We start from the raw sequence: 17,045 nt of genomic DNA on the forward strand, positions 1-17,045 counted from the left end.
ATAAGATAAAAGAGTTTTGTCTGAGCTTTGTGTGACCCTGTGTGTGACGACAGCGCACTGCAGCGCTGCGAGCTATTTTTAGACTGTGTGTGAACATGCAAATGAGCTGTGACGCGCACAGAGGACTTTTGCTTCCTGTTTAGCGTGTTATTGAGTTTTATCATTTTGATTTGCAAATAATGATACATGCCTGTAATTAAAACGCTGTTTTTGCTGATTATAATAGTACAGATAAGGTTTTGAATGACTACGCTGAATGTTTGATGTTTGGCTGAGTTTTGATATAGAAGAGACAAATCGTGCATGATTAAGACCGGCACGTCAGCTGGCAGAGTAAGATTGTGATGAAAATGATATTAAATAAATCTCTCAGTGTGTTGATACAGGTGGCCTGAGGATGAAGTTCAGGGTGTAGAGCTCGAGAGTTCTACAGTTTCTGCTCCGACCCTGCGACTCCTCAAGAGACTCTTTCAGCTCCTAATAGCGGCTGCAATGGAGAGAAACCCCACTCAGTTTCAGCTGGATTCAGGATGTCATCGCTCTCCAGTGTAGTATCATGCAACACCTATCCATCAAACAGAAGGCCTCATCAACAGAGTGGCACTTTGAGAAGAAAATACACAATCAAGTGGAACATCAGAGGACATGAAAAAGGCTGAGCTACAGAACAGACTGAAGGCTGGGAAAACGCCATCAGCTTCTGCCTCTGGACTGGTGAACCACATAGGAACAGAAACGGTTAAGAAGGAACCCGAGAGCACTGTAAATGCATGTGCCCAACAGAACTGCCCCACTGCCCCCACGATATGGCCCCACAGTGGCCAACAGAACCACAGGAGCCAGACAGAGCCCCAGGAGGAGTGTGTGAGCACCGATGAAAAGCCCTCCTTCTCAATCACCAGCAGTTCCTTCACAGATGCACCATCTAGAGGCAGCCAGGAGCACGACACAGTAATGTTTGGATCAGCACCTACTCCAGGTACACATCAGAAATGTCAAAGCTGCAGTCTAAATGTATCACTTTATACAGCTAATAATAATAATAATAATAATAATAATAATAATAATAATAATAATATACTCAAGTACCGGTAATCATTATGTTACTCTCTCCTCATTATACGTGTAAGGGGACCATGGTGTGCATGAGAGAACATTTAATTTGAGGCTATAGCAACATTATTTTACATATTTAAATTAATATAAATACATTTTTAACTTTAAGAAATTGTGTTAATAGTCATGCTGTTAGGCTGAATTATTATTAGTATTAACATCTCCACTTTCATAACGTCTGTTTTGCATTAAAGCACAGAGAATGCCTCAGAACTGAGAATGGTTATATGCTCACCTTTCTTCACTGCAGCCACTACATGCTTGTTTCAAGGCTTACACACATTCACTCACACACTTTAACACACATGCAGGGGCAGGGATAGCTCAGTAGGTAGAGCGGTTGCCCCATGATCGGAAGGTCAGGGGTTCGAATCCCCTGAACGGCTACCCTGAGGTACCCTTGAGCAAGGTACCATCCCTACACGCTGCTCCCCGGGCGCTGCACTGGTGGCTGCCCACTGCTTCACTGAGTGAATGGGTCAAATGCAGAGAAGAATTTCCCCACGGGGATCAATAAAAGTGTACATTATTATCATTATTATTCACACGCGTGCACACTGACCAACTCTGCTTCATCCAGGAGATGCGTTACTGTCAGAACTCTTTTTTCCCCTTATAATGTAAGAAAGAGCTCCAAGCAGATGGGAAGAAGGCCTTTTTATTTCATGCCTCAGTCTAGGATGGATGGGATGCATAGCTTATTTTATTTGGCAGATCACTTAAAATTGTGATTCTGTTATTTCTACTTTTAATAATTTATCAGTTTTTTGTCTTTAGGAAAATGTTTCTTCAAGAAAGTGGAAATGTGATTGTGATATGGGATGTAAATACAGTGAAAGAGTTGAGCTCTTTTGGCAGATACTGTGTATTGTTAAACTATCAAAACAAGCATTTTCTAAAGTGGAAACAAATGAAAAGTTCATTTTAAAAGACCTGACTTTTCTCTCTTTTGAATGTTTACTGTTGCTATTAATTGAATACTCACTGCTGACATAATCGATAGTGCTAACAATTTTCTTGCATATTTTGTATCGTGCAGCCCCATTTATCCAAAGGATACATGTCCATTTAAGAGCACATTTTATTTTCAGTTACTGAGTTATGAAGAAAAAAAAGGTATTCAGATACAACTTGCTTTGCCTTCTATCTCAGTAATAGTTCCTGTGCACTTTTTTCCTTTATAGTGAACTATCAAAAACTGTGTTTTTTCTGGTCCTTCTTTTATCTCATCTCATCAATTTGTCTGTTTTTTTTTCTCTCCTGTCCCTCAGACATAAAGGCTGCTCCTGCACTGACAGACTCACTGCTGCCCAACACACTGCCCTCCATCACCAACCTGTCCAGCTGCATGAAGGATGGAAAAGAGGAGGATGGGGGTGAGTTTGTCACTCTGCGGCCACATGTGACAGTTTAAGAGCCTTCATATTGCTGTGTTCTGCTATGAAGCACACGAAGATGTAATTAGCTTTCAGCGGTTGTGTGTGTTTGTGTTTTTGTGCACATCGATCGAGCTGGACAAACTGGATACAGAGATGATCAAGCTCTTGGCACATCAGAGGATCCAGCAGCTCTTTGCTCCCAAAGTGCCCAGCACTCAACCTCCCCCCACCACCAGCACTACCCCAAAAACCTCAGCACCCCACCCAAACAGTAAGACACCTTTGCACTACAGTTTAGTCTGTTTACTTGTCAAGAAGTCAGTTTTTCTGCTGTTTGATTGCTGTTTTGTTCTAATTATTAAAACCTACACGCTCCTCCTTCCAGGTCAGAAAAAGGTGCAAGCCAGAGCGGTCTTTTACCCTCTGACAGGAAGAGGAGCAGCTGTCAGCATGTGCTATAGGACGTTACACATAGGATCAGGTAGGACATTCAGTCGCTGTGACTTTGACCCTGCTGCATTCTGTGCCCTGGCTCTGAGCCACTCTTAGGTTTCACCTGTGATGTGGGAAAGGTTCACGTAGGAGAACAGCATTAAAGCTGGTCTCACGTAGTTTTTTGAAATTATACCAGTTCACCAAACTCAAGTCAATCATGTTTGATTTAGGTTATATTCTTGCCTTGTGACTAAAGTTTAGTAAGACCGAAGTAGAACATAGGTAGGGCCCCATCATACCTGCTGTGTGGTGCCTGGCAAATGTCACCGTACAGCAAAGTTGATGTTGCATGTTGTAAGCTGTCATCTCTGCTGGTCATGCACTTCTCCATTTTTATAATCTGGTGTGTTGTTGCATTGCTGCTGCAGCTGGGTTAAAGTCTGTTTTTAATGGCATCCTAACATCATATCAGTACAGAAGTTTAGAGGTTCACAGGTTTCACAGAGGGAGATGTTGAAACTTTGAAACTTTGCAAAAACTTTAAAATTCCTTGTCTTCCAACTTTGACTTCTTCTCCTTCTATACCAGCGCTGATTTGGAGGACGGGCAACACCTGTTGTTCAGAAGAATACTGCAGCACGTACATGCACCGTAACAGCTAGCATGAATGGATATAGCTGTGTGATGGTATTACTGGTGACACGCAAAGCTGCCAACACAGCAGGTATACCAGGGCCCCTGGTTTGGTGTCTTGGCTCTGAGCTAATCACTCCTACAGATATAAAACTGGGAAGTGATGCAGAAGCAGTGTGTGGAAAAACTAACAACACCCCATCGTTCATCAGCTTGCAGAACCACCAGACAGATTTGCTGACGTGCTTGGAGTCATTGCACTGCCTGAGCCTTGGTGGCTGTTTTTGGACTTTAACTCCTGGGAATATTTTGCAGCTGTCTTGCATGTTTTCCACTTGAATAATGAATAATCTTTCTCATGGTAGAATTATGAGCATGTTTGGGACTGGCTTCATGCAACTTCAGATACTGACATGCAGCACTCATTTATTCTTTAAGACATCTTTCCTCTTTGGCATTATGTCGACAGACACCAGAATGCTTCTGAGTTTATAGAGGTGGTCACTCGTGCTGATAATCAGTTAATCAGCTACTTGTCATCTTTATTTATATGGAAGCAACAGGGGTTTGCTTAGTGCTTCATACACTAATTCTGCATTTTGGCTTCTTTTTTGTCAAATACATGACAGTAGTGTCATATTTTATAGTTCATTTGAGGTTATATATCAAGATTTAATTTCAAGACCTGCTAAAAACAAGATAATTTTTATTTTGTCCTAATATGTAAACCTTGACAGAAGGTATCCTTTTAACCATGACTGTACTTCTGCACGACATGCAGCAGTACACAACAGAGTATAATATAATATAATAATATACTGAGCCTGTACTAACTCCCAATCTCTGTATCATTAGTCAGGTTGAGTGATAGTTGATACCGTCATCTTTAAATCAGAGTATTTTAAGCGAGTTGTCTGTGAAAGTAAGTTCTTAGACCTGTGAGGGTCACAACAGGACCATGTGGAATAAAAACTACTGAACAAAAACACAATATGTCACATTGGAGTGCAGGTCATTAAAATACATTTTGACACGTCAATATTGCAGAAAAAAAATCCATGTTGCAAATCTGTATTCTTTGTGTTGTGGGAAAGGGTGTTTAAGTCTTTAACTGTTTCTTTAAGGTGCTGACATGGATGTGTGCCTTACAAACTACGGTCACTGCAACTACGTATCGGGGAAACATGCCTGTATTTTCTATGATGAGGTGAGGCCGTTAAACTACATCACTCTGCAGAGCACTCCTGTGGTTGTCAAAGGAGCTTGCAAAGAAGCTTGCAAAGCTCCTTTGACTACGATGACCTGGATGACTGAGAACCTTCACAGACACTCCTGTGGTTGTTAGTGACCAAGATGTAAATTATGTGTGTTTGTCGTCCTTCAGAATACCAAGCATTATGAGCTTCTGAACTATAGCGAGCATGGCACCACAGTGGATAATGTCCTGTACTCGTGCGATTTCTCTGAGAAGACCTCACCATGTCCACCCGGTGGCCTGGTAGCCAAAGTCCAAGGAATCATTCGTAAGTACATCTCCGTCATCTGTTTGGATTGGCTTGAAGGAACCCAGGTCTGCGTGCCCAGTTTGACCATCTTCATCCACTTAGCCACTCATCTGTATGTGTCCTGGTTAAAATAGTTAAAATTCTATTTGTGAAGAAATCATAACATCATTGCTTCTGTAAATTAAAGGAATACTTTAATTTATACTCTAATACTGAAAAGAATCATTTTTAGTTTGGCTAGAATTTCAGGAAGTGTAGCCCCCCATGTGCTTAATGTCAGTGTCCTGTTTGTTACACTGACACTGCTCCTGCAGTATTGGACAGCTTTTAGTGTTCTTCATCCAAATTGTGGTCAAGGTCACATTTGTCATTCTTAATGGGTACATGTAATTAGTTTATGCAGTGCAGTGAACCAATGACAAGAAAACTTATCACCTTCTTGCTGTAATTCATACCTTACAGTAGCCTATGAGATGTGCTGAGCTATACGTGCTTATTTTTAAGTGAATAATATTAAATGGTAAATGGCCTGTATTTATATAGCGCTTTACTAGTCCCTAAGGACTCCAAAGCGCTTTACATATCCAGTCATCCACACATTCACACACACACATATTAGCTTAATATAAAACTAAAATAAATGGTAAATGGCCTGCATTTGTATAGCGCTCTACTCAGTCTCTAAGGACCCCAAAGCGCTTTACACTACATTCAGTCATTCACACACACAGGCAATGGTAAGCTACATTGTAGCCACAGCTGCCCTGGGGCACACTGACAGAGGCGAGGCTGCCGGACACTGGCGCCACCGGGCCCTCTGACCACCACCAGTAGGCAAACACGGGGTTAGTATCTTGCCCAACAATATTTGGCATGCAGCCAGGAGGCAGCCTGGGATCGAACCACCAATCTTCTGATTAATGGCTGACCTGCTCTGCCACATGAGCTACAGCCACCCCAAAATAAATAAGTGAACATCATCATTAGCTGTCTTCAGTCAGCCCATGTTCTTGGACTGCAGCTGCTGGCTCTTGTTCTGCTCTGAGTCCCAGTGAGCTCATTGTATTCTCATTGTGTGAGAACTGCACACGAACCAGTTCTCCGTCTGTTGTAGGTTCTGGTTAGAGTGCCAGCTTGAAGTGCAGGAAAAAAACAAACCATGAGTTTGGTATTGGAATTCATCTCCATCCATAATGGCGATCTAGCCAGCGAGCCTGCTGGTAGAGAAAACACCAAATGGGAAAGAACGGGCTGGCTTATTATTAGCTATTGCAATTTCAAAGTAAAAGTAAGGATGTAGTAAACGTACAGTACAGTGGTAAACTTGGTGCATGTGGCATTGTAGCAATGAGAAAGGTAAATAAAGTGCTAAAATGAGCAGTCAGATATACTTGTTCTGTGGCAGACCACGTTATGTAAAGTCTGAATGTTGCTGTATCACATAAAGCTTCCAGTCTTAATCTGTTATTAAAGATCATTTGGACAGATGTTTGATTAGTAAAGAGCTGCAGTGTGAAACAGCATAAAAATCAAATTTCTCTGAAACTGTTTATAGATGATGAGTGTAAAACATGTTTGCCAGAGTTCAGCTTTCCACATGATTTTAGTCTCATTTTCAAAACAAAGTGTTCATTTTTTATTTTGTGGATAAAATGTAATCAGTGAAATCTTTTCATGGTTGCATTGTCTCCACATTAATGGAGTTTACTGTGACACTAGTCTGGACAGACGTCTTTCTCAGACCTGCTGCATTTCTTCTTTGCGTAGGTCGCAGTAAGAAACGGGAAGAGGACGAGGGAGCCAACTCCATGGTGGGGTTGTTGCCAGTAGGAGGAGTGATGAGTAGCCAATGTCAGGGTGGTGCTGAGCCGTCTTGTAGCTGCAAAGCGAGTAGCTCCAGTCTAATTGGAGGCAGCGGGGCAGGCTGGGAGGGCACGGCGCTGCTCCACCATGGTAGCTACATCAAACTGGGCTGCCTCCAATTTGTCTTTAGCATCACTGAGTTTGCCAGTAAGCAGCCCAAAGAGGAGCAGGCCACTACACCTGCTGCCAGTTGCACAAGCACCAACACCAGCAGCAGCAGTGTCATCAGCACCACCCTCACCACCACCGCTAACACCTCCACACCACCACCACCCAGCACTGCCACAACAAGCGGCTTTTCCAACCAGGATGAGGCTGACTCTGAGACTGTACCTCCCCACCAAGTGCCCGTACTGCGTTTTAACTCTGTTCCATAATCCGCACAGGAAGCCCCGCCCTGCCTCTTATTTTGCACCTTCTGTGTCACGACGAAGGGAAAGCTGCACAGCTGGTTGGTCAACAGGGAAAAGTTCTTTTTTTTTTTTTAATAGTTTATATCTTTGCATGAACTTGAAGTATTATTGACAATCTCTTTTTTTCTTTTTTCTTTTAAATGACTGACGTAACCGTTAGGACCGTTAGGTCTTTGAGCAAACATTACTTCCTTGCGCTCAATCTTTGTTTTTGCCAGTATATTAGTTATGTATGGTGTAACCTTTTTGTCAGTCAGCCCATTTAGCACAAACATTTTTTGTTTTTTTTCCTTTGTAGTATTCAATTCCATACATTCTAATTTCTTTTGCTGCTTTTGCACCACAGGTAGCTATATATGTATGAAAACATACATGCTTATACACTATAACATGTATATATAATGTAAATACATTTTAATTCAGTGCCTCTCGATTGGAGAAACATTGGATTTCATTTAGATTTGCCATTTTTTGGTTTTTAACTGTACAGCTCATTGAATTTGTGATACTGTGTAGAGTACCAGACGTTTTGTGATAAAACTTGTTCTTAGTCTGTACTTTCCGCTGTAGTCCATCTGTAAATACCGTATAGTTTTAGCATTCATTTTAACATCTTGTGCTGCTGTGTATATAAGCACTCTTTGTCTGTACCTGCTTGTCTGTTCAAACCTGTGAATACAGAAAGTTTCTAAGAACAAACTCAGTGTTTATGCCTGTTATTTTCAGCCTTGTTTTAGGTCCACTTTGAGCTCTAGTTTGGTTTTCACTTTCTGAGACAGCAAGTTCAGTACTGACAGGGGTGGATCTACAGGGGTGGCATTGGGTGGGCATGTGCCACCCTAAAATAATCTTTGCCACACCCTAGTTGTTTGCATATGACATGTTGTTTATTAAAATAAGCTAGCATTAACACTTTGAGCCTAGCTGCAATTAACGTTGAATATAAATTCTAAAAAATGAATATATTGCATAGCGTTACCCTCCCTCCCCTATTAGAAAATGGTTCAGCCCTGCTTTATTTCTTGTTGTTGGTAGCAACCAATGCCTATGATTGGGCAGAGCACATTTGGAATCAAGAGTTTATCAATGAGGTCGACGCGGACCTGGTCATCATACTGTTCATTCAGAATGCTGGTGGGCTCGGCTTGTTTCAGGACAAAAAAATAAATAAATAAAAATGGACAAAGTGATGACGTGCTCCATGAAAAGCAGACTGTGGGTTGGAACAGAAATAAACAGAGATGTGTTTTGTTTTCATTTCTGTACCTCATGGTTGTTTAATTCAAAAATACAGGAAGCAGCAACAGATGCAAATACAGTTATTAAGGTGTCACACATTAGGGCTTTCACAAAGTTGGTACATTAACTGTTTAGAAATGACAGCTTTAAAAAACATTGTTGTCTCTAGCATGACATGACATGATATGATTTACTTTTAAACTCAAATGTTGCACATTCTTCACAAACAACTACGCTTTAGTTACACCACTTGACACAACATTTTACTATTTATGTAATCTGGTGTATCTGGGTGCTTCACACTATATAGCTACATTGCTTTAGTCCACCTGACAACTTACACCAGTTTAGTCTAGCCCATTGTTAATTATACACCGGCTAGCGAACTACACACCTGAATGCAGCCAGGCTGATTTCATTCTGGCTACATTCCTGTTTCCTATCCTGTTTCCTCAGTTGTCGCCAAATCGTTGCACTGGACTCATTACTCAACCTTGGCTCCCTCGCTTGCATACTCACTTTGCTTAAATTCACCTTGGTGTCCTTTTGCCAAAGCTGCTGCTGCAGAGCTGAAGAGCTGTGGAGAGAGGGCTTGAGTGGAGCGACGTGGAAAGCAGCAAGCTGCATGGTGTTACACTCAGTGTTGGGGAGTAACGCAATACATGTACCAATGCTACGTATTTAAAATACAAAATATGAGTAACTGTATTCCGTTACAATTACCGTTTAAAAAGGTGGTATTCAGAATACAGTTACTTTGTTGAAATAAAGGGATTACACGGTGGTCTTTTCCTGTTCCATATGTTAGGCTATGCCCTCTCTATTTTTGGTAATTCCACGCTGGTGGAAACCCAAACAAAACACGCATTAAGAGGCTCTTATGCCTGTGTCTCAATCTCGTGGCCCATGTCACCTCTAATGACATGAAGAAATATTTTTTAAAATTATTATGCAAGAAATTATTTAATATGAAGGCAATAGCAGAGTGTTACAGGCATCGCCCTAAAGAATGTAGCCTCATGGGCAGTGTAGTCCGTGCTGCAGGGAGAATGGACTGCCATACCCGTTATGTGTCTGTGAGCGAGGGAGGGAGAAAAAGGAGAGTGGAAAAGTACGAGCTGTCACTGAGCAGAAACGGGAGCTGGAAGCATGTAAATATAATAATAACCACTGCAGCCAAGAAGAGTGCCTGACGAGCCCAGCTGTAAGTAAGCTATTAAGACTCGACTGTACAATGTGTGCGTGTTTTCCTCCGAAACAATAAGTTTTGTTGGAGCAGCCTTTCAACGCCTCTCTCTGTGTCTCTGTGTCTATATGAGATCGCTGCAAAAATGGTGAGTACCTTCAGTAATAGTAATAAATCACACAGAAATAGTACATTCATGTAGTTGTAAAAAGCATGATAATATCTCAAGTATTCCAAAGTATTCAGAATACGTTACTCTCAATGAGTAACGTAACGGAATACGTTACAAAATACATTTTAGGGCATGTATTCTGTAATCTGTAGTGGGATACATTTGAAAAGTAACCTTCCCAATGATGTTGCCTCTCCTGACACTTTTCATGTTCCTTGTTTGCCTTGAACTGCTGCCAAGCCTTCCCGTTTCACCAAGTCAAGACTGTTTTTACAAGTTCTGTCATATCTGGGATAATTTTAATGGTTAAGTCAGTCACCTGATCTCAGAGTGTGCTTTTCAGTTTCTGAAGTCAGCAGGACCCACAAATAAGCACGATGAACAACTGAAGGTTTAGCACAAGTAAGGAACACATAAACGGATGGTGTAACAGATAAAATGCAGTTCCAATTACTATTTTTCTCATTCAAAGCAATCAAAAACACTTTGGGAGCTTTTAGCCAAAAGAACTAATACTTAGCAAAGACAAATACACCAAATTTAAACGTATAATTTAGTACAGGGAGAGGAGCTATAGAAAGTGTGCCTCACCAGTGTGGAGTCCATGCAGCTCAGGCTGGGAAACCCCACACATGCAACATGTTTACAAGTGGCGTCACACTGATTAATGCCCCACTTCAACAGTGACACGTGGAACCTTAGTGTAGATAACCTGCTGTTAGTTTGGTATTTTGTCCTAATCCGCTTGCCGTACCTCCGAGTAGGTGTGTATGTTTTGAGTGGTATAGGCGCCATTCGTTTAAGGAATCCAAGCATGTAAGTTCTCTGCTGCTGTGCTGGTTAATAAAACCACGTTAACCGAGACTACTGCTTCATCATTATCATACTGGTGAACATACAACATGGTGTCAGATGGGATAGAACACGTACTTCGTAGTTGAGGGTATTTTTTCTTCCCGCCTCAAGTCTTTTTTGTGTGTGCGTTTTTTTGTATCCGGACTGCAGACAACATGGCGGAGGGATTCAGGAGGCCCGACCCGCTTGTTTTCTATGGTAATGTTGCTGAAAATTGGCGCATTTTTGAGCAAGAGTATGACATTTTTATAGCGGCGGCACACTCTGACAAGCCAGCGCGCACACAAGCCTACATATTGCTCAACTTAGCAGGTCCCGAAGCTATAGAACGAGAGCGGTCTTTTGTTTACGCGCCAGAAGTGAGAGAGCCCGGCGATGGAGGACGAGTTCTCATTCCTGCAGAATCGAAGGAGGATCCTGAGTGTCTCAAAAAGAAATTCAGACAGATGTGCAGCCCTCAAACCAACGTCACGATGGAAAGACACAAGTTCAACACGCGGAATCAGAGGACTGGCGAGACTGTTGAATCCTATGTAAGTGATTTACGGATTAAAGCAAAAAGCTGCAGATTTGGCGATCTGAGTGAAGAACTAATAAGAGACAGACTAGTTTGTGGCATCAACAATGACAATTTAAGGAAAGTGCTACTGCGTGATAGTGATTTAACGCTAGCAAAAGCCATATCTGTCTGCCAGATTCATGAAATGACTGAAGAGCATAATAAACCACTTGCTTTTCCTCAACAATCTGCATCAAATGTTGATGTGCTCCAGCCCAAATTTACAAGAAAGCACAGAGGAGATAAAATGAAAATACAAGGAGACAGGTCTGAAACACAGCATGTTACTAACTGTACTAACTGTGGGGGCGCTCATGCTGCAAAAAAGAGCAAATGTCCAGCTTTTGGGCATGTCATGCATGCAAAAAGTGGAATCATTTTAAGAAACGGTGCAGAGCTGTTCAGCCTACCCAAAACGTAGCAAGACGCAGAAAGTCAGTTCATCATGTGGAACCAGAACAAGCTGATCACAGCGGAGATGACACCTTCTACGTTGATGGTGTAAATCTTCAATATGCAATCCATGCGACTGATGTGCATGTGGAACACAAAGAGGAAGTTTTTGTCACCGTACAGATTAATGGGATTCCTGTTGAGATGAAGGTGGACACAGGTGCTAAATGTAATGTGCTTCCCAAGAAAACGGTTAACATTGTAAGAGCAGATAAACAAATGAAAGCACACCCCAAGTCCGTTAACCTAATAGCATTTGGAGGCAGCAAGATTCAAACCTCAGGTGTAATTAAGCTGCAGTGTTTTCTGCATGGACAGCCACATGTGTTATCATTCTTTGTTATTAATGAAGATGTACAGCCAATACTTGGACTGTGTGCATGCAGAGAAATGGGGCTTGTATCATTCAGCAATGACGTCCACCAATTGAGCACGTCTGCAGATGACCTGTCACAACAGCTTATCACAGAATACAGCGACTTATTTTCTGATGAGCTTGGGAGGTTGCCAGTCACCTATCGCATGACACTGAACCCAGATGTGAAACCAGTTGTTCACCCAGCACATCGCATCCCTTTGGCCATGAAAGACAGGGTCAAGGCAGAGCTGGTCAGGATGGAGAAATTAGGCATCATTACTCCCGTCTCAGAGCCGACAGACTGGGTGTCTTCCATGGTAGTCACCAACAAGAAGGGCAAAGATGAAACCAGGATATGCATAAATCCTCGAGATTTAAACACTGCTCTGAAAAGACCACACCATCCCATGCGCACAGTAGAAGAAGTGGCTGCAATAATGTCAAATGCTACTGTGTTCTCTGTTTTGGATGCTAAGAACTCTTTTTGGCAGGTGTCATTGGATCAGAAATCATCCATGCTAACCACCTTCAGCACTTGTTTTGGTCGTTTCAGGTTCCTCAGAATGCCTTTTGGCTGCCAGCGAGGTGTTTCAGAGAGCCATGGAGCAGATATTCGCTGGATATCCATGTGCCATCATTGTTGAAGATATACTCATCGGTGGAAGAACCATGAAAGAACATGACGACAACCTGAGAAAAGTCCTTGATCGTGCCAGAGAAGTAAACCTGCGACTAAACCCATTAAAGTGCAAATTCTGGCTGAATCAGGTCAGTTATGTCGGACACATTTTCACAAGCGAGGGGCTTAAAGCAGACCCTTCCAAGAAAGCCGCAATCAAAGAGATGCCGGTTCCAACAGATGTCCAAGCCCTGCAGAGGTTCCTGGGGATGGTCAATTATCTTGGAAAATTCATTCCAAACTTCAGCCATCTGTCAGCTCCTCTGCGACAGCTCACACACAAGGACAGCGAGTGGATGTGGGACACACAGCATCAGACTGCGTTCGAAGCACTTAAAGAGCACATGTCTAATCCACCTGTTCTGTCATATTACGATGTCAGCAAACCTGTGACACTAACGTGCGATGCATCACAGTATGGTCTTGGTGCAGCTTGCTTACAGGAAGGGCGACCTGTGGCGTATGCTTCACGTACTCTGACAGACACTGAAACCAGATATGCTCAGATAGAAAAGGAGCTGCTGGCTGTTGTTTTTGCATGTACAAAGTTTCATGACTACATTTATGGCAAGCCTGTGGTCGTAGAAACAGACCATCAGCCACTAGTCACCATACTAAAGAAACCTATTCACGCTGCACCAGCCAGATTACAGAGGATGTTGTTACGGCTCCAAAAATACAACATCACCCTCACATATAAATGTGGAAAACACATGTATCTGGCTGACACACTGTCTCTCCCAACAGCTCCACTTTCCAGCAGTCTGAAGAAGAGGACAACTTTGATGTCATGACGGTGAGCTGCATCTCTTCTTCACGCCTGGAGGAACTTAAAGGACACACAGCTGAGGATGAGACACTGCAAGCACTCAGCTCGCTCATCAAACATGGTTGGCCACAACGACTCCACAACCTTCCCTCAGCAGTTCATCCATATTTTCCTTTCAGGGATGAGCTGATTGTGGATGACGGCATCATTCTTAAAGGTTCCAAAGCTGTGATCCCAAAATCACTGCAAGGAGACTACATCACCATCGTGCACAGAGGACATCCCGGCGTAGAAGCTACCAAGCGGAGAGCACGGGGATTGTCTTCTGGCCGTTCATGTCAAGAGATATTGAGCAAACAGTTACTTCCTGCTCGGTGTGTAACAGCACTAAACAAAAAGAGCCCCTTCATCTTCATGAAGTTCCAGAGCTTCCTTGGTCAACTGTGGCTGCAGATGTCTTTGAGTGGCACTATTTAGTAGTAGCCGACTCATACTCAGGCTGGTTTGAGATTGACCTGCTAAAGGATTTGACATCGGCGACAGTCATCAAGAAGCTGAAAAGACACTTCTCAGTTCATGGTGCTCCACACACTCTGATCTCAGACAATGGAAGGCAGTTTACAAGCCAGCGTTTCAAAGACTTCGCGTCACAGTGGGACTTTCAACATGTCACCAGCAGTCCAGAGTATCCTCAATCCAATGGGCTTGCTGAGAGAGCAGTGCGCAGTGCTAAACAGCTGATGGAGAAATCACACAGAGATGGCACTGATGTATTTCTCAACCTGCTGAATCTCAGGAATGTTCCACGTGATGTGAACCTGGGTTCTTCTGCAGAACGACTTCTATCCAGACAGACTCGAACTACGCTCCCAATCACAACGAAACTGCTCGAACCACAACACCGTGAATCTGAGAGTGAAAGCCCAACTACTCAACAAGAGACTGACTCAGAAGGTCTGTTATGACAGATCCAGCCGACCACTTCCACCTCTCAACGAAGGACAAGTAGTGAGGTTACAGACCCCACAGGGTTATGACCGCACAGGTGTGGTCAAGGAACTTTGTAAAGAACCTAGATCCTACCTGGTACAGTCAGATGGAAACACTTACAGGAGAAATCGCAGACACATATTGCCTATATCTGAGCCCGTTACTGTTCAGGAAGACACTGATCATCATCATTATGATAGACTGCAGGGTGTGGATGAAAACAATGATGTAGAACAGTTTAAAGACAGCACTCATGTTGAGAGCTCTTCTGATGTTTTGCATTCTCCAAGACCTTCCAAGAGTGATGGTGCTTACAGGACACGCTTTGGTCGTGTGTGCAAACCAAATCCAAGATATAGGGATTAATTTGGTGCTAGTTAAAAAACACAGAACATTTTCAGGTTTGATGTTTGAGCCAACAGTAACTGATGTCAATGCCTCAAGATAAATTCTGTTTGAGGTGTTTTTCAGTTGTAATCATATTTTACTTTATACAGCAAAATGGTATTTTTGTCATGTTTATTTCTTCCATCTGCTTGCAAATTTAAATGTTCCTAAGGGTCAGCGTATGTCACCTTTTATGCTGTGAGTTTTATTATTCAATATGCACTAAACTTTATATCCGGTTGGGGAAGTACTAAAGAAGGGGGATGTAGATAACCTGCTGTTAGTGTTAGGTGTGGCTGTGTGCAGACAGGAATAGGACCCAAGGTGCAGACTCCGGAGACAGAACTTAAACCAAAACAGCTTTAATGCTGAACGCAAACATCATATAACTAGAAAAAACTCAAAATAAACTTACACCGGTGGCCGCACAAAACACACAGCAAAGTAAACGGTAGATTGCGACACAGACACAGAGAAACACAGGGCTTAAATACACAGAGGGAGCAATCAGGGAATGGGTAACAGGAGGGAAACACAGCTGGGGCAAATCAGGCCTAACGAGACAAGGGGAAGCAAAACCAGACACATTAACATCAGACATGGACTTTCAAAGTAAAACAGGAAACATAACACAGACTCACAGGCAGGCACTATAACAAAGGGAACAGAGATGTGGGACCAGGGCAGACACAGACACTGACTGGATGTGGGGATACAGCAGACAGGGGAGACAGCAACATGACACAGACAGAAAACCAGAACACCAAAACTCTAACCAAATCCCACCCAGAGAACCTAAACTAAGAATAATCCTAAAACCCATAAAGCAAAGCTAGAATATAATGAAATAACAAAATCAAAGAACCAAAAACACAAAACACTGGGTCAACGACCCAGGGACCCTAACAGTTAGTTTGGTATTTTGTCCTAATCCACTTGCCGTACCTCCGAGTAGGTGTGTGTATGTTTTGAGTGGTATAGGCGCCATTCGTTTAAGGAATCCAAGCATGTAAGTTCTCTGCTGCTGTGCTGGTTAATAAAACCACGTTAACCGAGACTACTGCTTCATCATTATCATACTGGTGAACATACAACACTTAGTTTTACAAAAATTAAATTTACACAATAAAAAAAAAAATCTATATACAATACAGTTTTGAGAATGTTCACACTCCGTATATTATACCTTGTTTCTGTAGAGAAGGTGATCAGGGTTTTTCTTCATTTCCTGAGACCAGCTGCTCTGGATCATCACCAGCTTTTCTCTTCATTTTTTTTTTTCACTCGGGGAAGTCTGTCCTTTTCTTGGCCATTGCTCTGCACTGTGTTGAGAAATCAGTTTTACCCCGGTTCTTTTTATTCCTCGAGCATCCAGAGATGGCACCGGACTCAGTAGTCATTTTTACAAAACTTTATTCATCTTCATTCATCTTTACTCATCTTCATTTAAGCATGCACTTCTAGAAGGGAAGATGAGGCCGGTGTCCCTCTCCAAAAATCTTCACCCCTTTGTTAGTTACAGCCAGCTTTATAGAAGTAACCCCATCATAAAACCCCCCACGGTGTGCTGCAAACTCTGTCTTTGTCTATGTGCACGAGCACGTGAATGCCTACATGTGCACGTTCCCACGTGTCTATGTGAGTGCTCGTGTGTGACTGTGTACGCATACCTGTGTGTATGTGTGAGTGCACATGAGTGAGTGTGCGTGTGGATGTGTGTGCGTGACAGTTAAAACACTGTGGGTGAAGATATCTTCCTAGAGGTCATAACCCCCCCCCCCTTGCATCCTCTGGGGAATTTCCACTCAATGGGGGAGAAGCCCTCTAAAATCTACTGCTAAATTCACAACACAATAAGGCCTTTATTACTCTACAAACAATGTCTATACAATAATTCTACTTTCTATGATAACACATTTCTAAACTCTACATCAGCTAAACATTCCTACAACTGGAGAACCAAAGTGTGTGATCAAAGCTGAAATAAGGGATATTTTTCCATTGCAGGACTTAGAGTGCTTCAAGTAGTGATAGCTGTTGATCCATTTCTCAAA

At 42.5% G+C, this 17,045-nt stretch overlaps 2 protein-coding genes across 2 annotated transcripts; both read left to right on the forward strand.

The window, feature by feature from the left end:
- Positions 1 to 313: 313 nt before the first annotated feature.
- LOC146710982 (uncharacterized) lies at positions 314 to 2,601 on the forward strand. Its single transcript, XM_085453655.1, has 2 exons — positions 314 to 979; positions 2,388 to 2,601. The coding sequence occupies exons 1-2, from the start codon at positions 646 to 648 to the stop codon at positions 2,528 to 2,530; spliced, it is 477 nt and encodes a 158-aa protein (XP_085309781.1). The 5' UTR covers positions 314 to 645; the 3' UTR covers positions 2,531 to 2,601.
- Positions 2,600 to 7,996, forward strand: LOC146710983 (PHD finger protein 12-like). Its single transcript, XM_085453653.1, has 5 exons — positions 2,600 to 2,766; positions 2,881 to 2,976; positions 4,688 to 4,770; positions 4,948 to 5,086; positions 6,836 to 7,996. The coding sequence occupies exons 1-5, from the start codon at positions 2,649 to 2,651 to the stop codon at positions 7,306 to 7,308; spliced, it is 909 nt and encodes a 302-aa protein (XP_085309779.1). The 5' UTR covers positions 2,600 to 2,648; the 3' UTR covers positions 7,309 to 7,996.
- The last annotated feature ends 9,049 nt before the right edge of the window (positions 7,997 to 17,045 follow it).

Source organism: Copadichromis virginalis, linkage group LG4 (assembly GCF_057382275.1).
Source record: "Copadichromis virginalis isolate Kocher_CV1m ecotype Utaka linkage group LG4, C_Virginalis_male_GT1.1, whole genome shotgun sequence".
NCBI classification, from domain to species: domain Eukaryota; kingdom Metazoa; phylum Chordata; class Actinopteri; order Cichliformes; family Cichlidae; genus Copadichromis; species Copadichromis virginalis.

Coding starts and splice junctions, on each gene's coding strand:
- LOC146710982 (XM_085453655.1), top strand. CDS start 646: ATGAAAAAGGCTGAGCTACAGAACAGACTGAAGGCTGGGAAAACGCCA. Junction 980..2,387: donor TGGATCAGCACCTACTCCAG/GTACACATCAGA, acceptor CCTGTCCCTCAG/ACATAAAGGCTGCTCCTGCA.
- LOC146710983 (XM_085453653.1), top strand. CDS start 2,649: ATGATCAAGCTCTTGGCACATCAGAGGATCCAGCAGCTCTTTGCTCCC. Junction 2,767..2,880: donor CTCAGCACCCCACCCAAACA/GTAAGACACCTT, acceptor TCCTCCTTCCAG/GTCAGAAAAAGGTGCAAGCC. Junction 2,977..4,687: donor GACGTTACACATAGGATCAG/GTAGGACATTCA, acceptor TGTTTCTTTAAG/GTGCTGACATGGATGTGTGC.